The sequence below is a fragment of the Arachis duranensis genome, chromosome 2, assembly GCF_000817695.3.
Source record: "Arachis duranensis cultivar V14167 chromosome 2, aradu.V14167.gnm2.J7QH, whole genome shotgun sequence".
NCBI lineage: Eukaryota > Viridiplantae > Streptophyta > Magnoliopsida > Fabales > Fabaceae > Arachis > Arachis duranensis.
The window spans coordinates 57,747,170-57,754,809 of record NC_029773.3 but is presented as its reverse complement, the minus strand read 5'-3'; the positions used below and the strand labels follow the sequence as shown (position 1 = coordinate 57,754,809).

The window sequence follows — 7,640 nt, the reverse complement described above, 5'->3', positions numbered from 1 at the left end:
TCAGTATAAATAATGACCTTAGATCCTACTCAGTAGGATCTGAACTTGTCAACGGCATAGACCACTGCAAGTAACTCCTTTTCTGTAGTAGTGTAGTTTTTCTGCGCATCATTTAATACACGACTAGCATAATAAATGACATGCAGAAGTTTGTCATGTCTTTGCCCCAGGACTATGCAAATTGCATGATCACTAGCATCACACATTAGCTCAAATGACAAGTCCCAGTTGGGTGCAGAGAAGATAGGAGTAGTGACAAGATTGGCTTTTAGAGTATCAAAGGCATGCATGCATTCTTAGTCAAAGACGAATAGAACATTAGTGGCCAAGAGATTACACAGGGATTTTGTAATTTTTGAAAAAAATTTTATGAACCACTTGTAAAATCCTGCATGTCCTGGGAAGCTTCTGATTGCGTTGACATTAGTAGGTGGAGGTAGTAAAAAGTAGTAAAAAGCATCTCCTGTTAGTCTTTCTAGCATTTGGTTAATGAAGGGTAAAGGAAACTGATCTTTCCTGGTGGCGTCATTGAGTCTTCTATAGTCAATGCACATATGCCACCCTGTAACTGTCCTTTTAGGGATCAGTTCATTCTTTTCATTATGAACCACTGTCATGCCTCCCTTCTTGGGAACAACTTGGACAGGGCTCACCCATGGGCTATCGAAAATGGGATAAATGATCCCAGGCTCATAGAGCTTAGTGACTTCCTCTTGCACTACTTCCTTCATAACTGGATTCAATCGCCTTTCTGTTTGCACTACTGGTTTGGCATTATCCTCCAGCAGGATTTTATGCATGTATCGGGCAGGGCTAATGCCCTTAAGGTCACTTATAGTCCACCCAAGGGCGGTCCTATGTGTTTTGAGCACTTTAATTAGTGCTTCTTTTCCTATGGCTCTAAAGCAGAGCTTATAATCACAGGATAGTTGTCTCTATCTCCCAAAAATGCATATTTCAGGGATGATGGTAATGGCTTAAGCTCAAGCTTTGGAGGCTTATCCTTTTCTTCAGAGCTCTCCAGAAGTTCCTCTGAATCATGCTGAGTATCATCAAGGATCTCATTTAGCCCTTCCTTTAGGCTCCCGGCCATGTTGACCTCTTCCACCAGGGAATTAATGAGGTCAATGCTCATGCATTCCTCAGGAATGTCTAGATGCTGCATAGCTTTGATAGCATTCAGTACAAACTTTTCCTCATTGACTCTTAAGGTTACTTTCTCTCTTTCAACATCATTGAGGGTCTGTCCTGTAACTAGGAAAGGTCTTCCTAGGATAAGGGATGCACTCTTGTGCACTTTCATGTCCAATACCACAAAGTTGGTGGGAAAGACAAAGGGTCCAACCTTGACAATCATGTCTTCAATTACCCCTGATGGAATTTTAATGGAACCATCAGTAAGTTGAAGGCATATGCAGGTTGGTTTGACTTTCTCAGTCAAACAAAGCTTCTCTATTAATGAAGAAGGTATTAGGTTGATGCTTGCTCCAAGGTCACATAGGGCTGTCCTTCTACAAGCATCACCTAGAGTGCATGGTATCATAAAGCTTCCAGGATCCTTCAATGAGGAGAACTGTTTCTATCTCTTTCCAATCCTTCTTATGACTTAAGATGTCCTTCATGAACTTTGCATAAGAAGGTATCTGTTTAAGAGCCTCTGCAAAAGGAATCTTGACCTCTAAAGTTCTGAGATATTCTGCAAAGCGGGCAAACTGTTTATCCTTTTCCTCTTGACAGAGTTTTTGAGGAAATGACATCTTAGCCATGTAATCATCAATCTTGGTTGATGAAGGCTGAATGCCATGTGTGTTGGAAGGGGATTATTAGCTTGCTTAGAAGGGTTGTTATCAGTATATGGCTGTCCTCCTGTGCTTGGGCATTCAACGCCCTTGTTGCTACCCCTTTTCTGGCATTCAACGCCAAGAGTGCTTCCTCCTTGGGCGTTTGAATGCCCAGAGTCATCTTGCATAGAGACCTGGTTCTCCTCTATGGGATTTTCTTTCTTATTGTACTGAGGTTGGGTGTTCAAGGATTTCCCACTTCTTAGTTGGATAGCCTGGTATTCATCTTTTATCTGCTTAGATAACTGCTGCCTTGTCTGACTCAACTGGGCTTCTATATTTCTGTTAGAATCCTGAGTTTCTCGCAATGACTCTTGCAGTTCCAGTATCTGCTGGGCAAGGTCGTGTAGTTGCTGAGTCAGTGGGCTATCTTGCTTTGAAGGGTTAGATTCAATAAGCTCTTGAGCTTCTTCAATGGTCTTTCTCATGTGTATGGATCCACCAGCAGCGTGGTCCAAAGACATTCTAGCCATTTCTAAAAGTCCATAATAGAATATGTCTAATTGTACCCATTCTGAAAATATTTTAGTGGGACATTTCTTTAGCATCCTCCGATACCTTCCACAGACATCGTCTCAGCTAGGTCATCTTTCTTGGAAGAAAGTATTGATTTAAAAACTTTTCTGCTAACTGTGTCCAAGTTTTCAAGCTAGATCTAGGCTGGTTATCCAACCACCTCTTTGCTTGGTCCTTTAGAGCAAAAGAAAAAAGCAATAATATGTAGACATCTTGGTCTACTCCCTCCTGGTGTACAGTATCAGCAAGCTTTAAGAAATTTGCTAAGAATTCTGTAGGTTCTTCCTAGGGAAGTCCAGAAAACTGGTAGGTTTGCTACACTATGGTAATGAGTTGAAGGTTTAATTTAAAGCTACTTGCTTTGATGTGAGGTATGCTAATACTTCTCCCATAGAAGTCAGCAGTGGGATTTATTTAGGATCCTAGAGTTCTTCTAAACTCTTCATTCCCATTTGGGTTCATGGTGAAGAAAGGTAGTAAAAGAGGAAACAGAAATAGGAATAGAAGAAGAGATAGGAGTAGAAGAGATGAATAAAAATTAAAATATTTTTGTTTTTATTTTATTTATTTATTTAAACCGAAACTAAAATTAATTAATTAAAAAGAATTTAAATTTTAGTTATTAAATTTCGAAAATAGAAGAGAGAGAAGAAGAAGAAGAGAATTTTCAAAAATTAAAAGAGAGAAGAAGTTAGTTAGGAAGTTTTAATAAAGAGGAGAGAGAAGGTAGTTAATTAATTAAGAAAATATTTAAATTTAAAATAATATAAGAGATAAGATAAGAAAACATTTAAATTTGAAATTGAAAAGATAAGAAAAGAAGTTAAATAGATTTGAAAGAGATTTAATTTTAAAACTTGAAGTTAGAAAAGATAAAATAAGTAACAAAAAATATTTGAAAAAGATATGAAAAAGATAAGATTTTGAAATTTTATTTTGAAAAAGATTTAATTTTAAAAAATAAAATTTGAATTCTTAATTTGAAAATTGAAAAAGATAAGATAAAATTTGAAAAAGATATGATTTTTTTTTGAAAAAGATATGTTTTTTATTTTTTGAAAAGATTTGGATTTTGAAAATTGAAAACTAAGATAAGATAAGATAAAATTTTGAAATTAAAATCTGAATTTTTATTTAAAAATGTCGAAAATATTGAAAATTAAAATTTGAAAAGATATATATTTATTTTTTTTGAATTTAATAATGATAGAGAAAAATAAGTAAAAGACACAAGAACACAAACAACAAAACTCAAGAAATTTAAAGAACATAAGAACACACAAAGAACATCAAATTTAAAATTTTTAGAAAACTAAACACAAATTTTCGAAAATTAAAAGAAAAATAACAAGAAGACACCAAACTTAGAAATTTGACACAAGCTTCAAACAAGAAGACACTATTTTTGAAAATTTTTAGAAAGAAAGATACCACAAAAATCAAAAATTGCCTTAAGAACAAAAACAAAGACTCAAACAAAAAGACAATAATTTTGAAAAATTTTTAGAAAAGGGACTCAGGATTTTCGAAATTTTTAACCAAGAACATGAACACAAGACTCAAACAGAAAGCTAAGGATGCTTGAAAATAAACCGTTTGAAAGTTGTTTTTGAAAAAGTTTTAAAATTTTTGGAATTGAAAAACAGGAACAGGTAAGATTCAAACGAAGAACAAAAATTAAACAAAGAAAAGAAAAATTATTTTTGAAAAAGGTTTAAAATTTTTGAAAAATAAAAGAAAAGAAAAAAATAAAATAAAATAAAATATTCTTGCAAAAATCAAAGACAATATTTGATCTAGGGAGCAAGACAATCCGTCGGTTTAAACAAACTCGAACAATCCCGGACAACGGCACCAAAAACTTGGTGCACGAATACCCACACTTTCATACAGTTGTACCAGCAAGTGCACTGGGTCGTCCAAGTAATACCTGAGTGAGTCAGGGTCGATCCCACGAGGATTGTGGTTTGAAGCAAGCTATGGTTATCTTGTAGGTCTTAGTCTGGCGAATCGAAGGAGTTGGTTTGAATTTTGTATGAGTACTTGTTATATTGGAAGGTAAACAGGAATAAGGAATTAAATGGAATCAATAATAGAGATATGTTGAGGGATTGGAGTTGCTTTGCCTTTCTGAATAAAATCTGGTATCACTGTCTTCTTTGCTTGTGAATGATCTCTTCTATGGCAGGCTGTATGTGATCAAAGCCACTGCCCATGGTCATTGATCTCCTATGCTGCAGATCAAATGCCATTGACTGTGGTCATTCAATCTGACGGAGGGTGAAACTCTAGCAGTTCATTCTCTTGGCGATCCTACTCAAAACGCCATAGACAAGGTCAAATCTTCCGGATCAGAGAATGCTTCTTCTTTGGATTCTAGCCTATACCATGGAGACCCTAATCTCTCTAAAAATTGGCTGAACTAGTGTCTCGAGAAGTCCCCAACGAAGTCGTGGACCGTCTAAGTGATGTATAAACATAGCTATTGGTTCGTGCTTTCTGGCTACGTATTCACACGATCCTAAGTTGATGCGGGTGTTTTTTAGGCACGTTCGTCTTAGTATGATGAACAGAGCTGATTGTCACTGATCATCCTATTCACCTTGTTGAAGAGCGAATATACATCTTAGAAATAAATCAGACACGGATCAAAGAAGAAACAGTAATACTTTTATTAATTCATAGGACTCATCAGGGCTCCTCCCCTCAACCTAGGAGGTTTGGAAACTCATATTGAAAGTAAAATACAAAGTAAAAATTTAAATATGGTGTGTAAAAGTCTCTACGATATGCGAAAAATAACTCTTAAATACTAAACTAATGACTAGTGAGGGTAAAATTTTCTTTTTAGTGCTAAAATCCACTTCTGGTGCCCACTTGGTGAGTATTTAGGCTGAGATTTAAAGAGATCCACGTGCTATAAGGTCTTTTGGGTGTGAAACGCTGGCTAGGGGTTCTCTCTGGGCGTTTGAATGCTGGACTCTGCTCCTTGGGCGCTGGATGCCAGAAAGGGGGCAAGAGGCTGGTGTTGGACGCTAGTTTTGGGCCTTCTACTTCGCAGCAAAGTATAGACTGTTATACATTGCTAGAAAGCTCTAGAAGTCCTCTTTCCATAGCCGTTGAGAACGCTCCATTTGGACTTTTTCAGCTCCAGAAAAGCTCTTCTGAGTGCAAGGAGGTTGGATCTGGACAGCATCTGCAGTGCTTTCTCTGTCTCTGGATCAGACTTCTGCTTCTGCACCTCAAATTCAGCCAGAAAATACATGAAATGGTACAAAAGCACAAAACTCATATTGGAATCCAAAAATGTGAATTTAACACTAAAACCTGTAAAAACTTAATAAAAACTACATCAAACATACTAAAAACTATATGAAAAATATGCCAAAAAGCGTATAAAATATCCGCTCATTAATGGGGCGCACAACAAGTCCCTGCACACAATCCTTTGAAAAAGCTCATCAGTTATAGCAACCCACCCTAATCCACTTTACTCATCTTTGCATGCACCTAGGATGGTGCAATTTTTATGTGTGGAGAGGTCAAGACCGACTTTTGTGGGTAACTACTTTCTTTTCCAACAGCAATTCTTAATCTTCTTTGTTAGTTAGTTGTTTCATTACATGATAGATCGCATGTGTAGTTAGTTGCTTGCATTTAGGTACTACTTAGTTGAACTGATAATTTCTTTTCCAAGAAACTATTTTAGTGCTCGAATACACAAACTCAGTGAGATTTTGAGCCTATTTGATTGGTTGCATCTTATCAACCAATGTTTTATTTTGGTGTGTGTTGCTCTCTCTAAGATTATGATCTTTGTCTTGCTTGATTTTATATTTCCATTGTTTGATGTATGAATGAATTTACGTGATTGAGGCCTTTATTTCACTATAGCTCACATACCCATATTGCCTTACCCTTTCATTATCCCTTGCAAACCAATGTTGAGCCTATTTACCCCATTTGTTCTTTACTTTATCACATCACTAACTCTAAGCGGAAAACAATAAATGTCCCTAATTTGAATCCTTGGTTAGCTTAGACTCGTGAGAGTGTACATGAATTAAGTGTTGGGAAATTAGGTTTGGGAAATACTTGGTTTGGGAATCGGGTATCTTGTATTCTTATATGAAAATGTGAAAATAGTTTAGGCACCTATTCATGCATCTAACAGTTTAATCATATACATTAACTCCTTTATATATATATTCCTTACCATATATACATATTAAAAAAAGAGAAAGAGCAAAGAAAAAGAGAAAGCAATAAAAAAGAGACAAAATGCCCAAAAGTAAATAATGATATCAATGCATATGATGTGTATTCAAAAATATCAAGGTGCATGAATGTGTGTAAAGATAGTCAATAGGTAGTTAGGATTTGCATTGTAGTTACATAGAGTGTCTTAGGTTAGGTGGGAAGTTTAGGTTAATCAAGGATTCGGATTTTAGTCCACTTAACCAAATACATTCCTACCTTGACCCTAACCCCATCATAACTCTTGAAAAGACCTCTTGATATGTGTATTCATGAATTAAATTTTTGTTGATTGGTAGAAAAAGAGCGAGCCTTAGAAAGCAAGATTAGTAGAGAACCGAGAGAATCGACCCTCATACACTAGAGTGATTAGAGTGTATACACTTCCGGAGAGGGTTCGGTGCTTGATTCTTTGTTCCCGGCTTTCATGATCTTTCTTCTTACAAGTCTAATTGTATTTTATTTTGATATTTGAATTAGTGGAATCTAGTTTATATTTGTTCTTGGAAGATTTATTTACTTTTAACCAAGTAGGTAAAAGCATTTAGCATGTAGTCGCATTCATATAGATAAGTTGCATTGCATAAGTCTCACCATTTTCCCTTTACTGTTTTGGTTCCCTTGAGCTTAGCATGAGGACATGCTAATGTTTTAAGTATGAGAAGATTGATAAACCACTATTTTATGGTTTATTTTGCATTGAATTGAGTGGATTTTTTCAACTATTCTCACACTTATTCATGTAAATTGCATGTTTTTTAAGTTTCCTTCCTAATTTTTGCTATGATTGAAAACATGCTTCTTAGGCCTTAAAATCGCCAATTTTTAATCCTTTCTTATTACCATTCAATGTGTGATATGTGTGTTAAGTGTTTTCAAAGTATATAGGGTAGGAATGGCTTAGAGGAGAAAGGAAGCATGCAAAAGTGGAAGGAACACAAGAAATTGAAGTCTTGAGAAGCGGGTGTCCACGCATACGCATGGCTAACGCATACGCGTGACCAAGCCATAACCAAATGACGCGCA

At 35.9% G+C, this 7,640-nt stretch overlaps 1 protein-coding gene across 1 annotated transcript; it reads right to left on the bottom strand.

Annotated features, from left to right (window-relative positions):
* Window positions 1–892: 892 nt before the first annotated feature.
* LOC107474558 (uncharacterized) lies at window positions 893–2,314 on the bottom strand. Its single transcript, XM_016094178.1, has 3 exons — window positions 1,976–2,314; window positions 1,607–1,793; window positions 893–1,524 (listed from the first exon to the last, which is right to left on the bottom strand). The coding sequence occupies exons 1-3, from the start codon at window positions 2,312–2,314 to the stop codon at window positions 893–895; spliced, it is 1,158 nt and encodes a 385-aa protein (XP_015949664.1).
* Between the last annotated feature and the right edge of the window lie 5,326 nt (window positions 2,315–7,640).

What these genes read in the sequence shown, in the direction of transcription:
- LOC107474558 (XM_016094178.1), bottom strand. Translation starts at nt 2,314, where the DNA reads ATGGCTAGAATGTCTTTGGACCACGCTGCTGGTGGATCCATACACATG. An exon ending in ATCCCATAGAGGAGAACCAG is followed by an intron (nt 1,794 to 1,975) that starts GTCTCTATGCAA and finishes CATGGCATTCAG; the next exon opens with CCTTCATCAACCAAGATTGA. An exon ending in GTTCATGAAGGACATCTTAA is followed by an intron (nt 1,525 to 1,606) that starts GTCATAAGAAGG and finishes CATGCACTCTAG; the next exon opens with GTGATGCTTGTAGAAGGACA.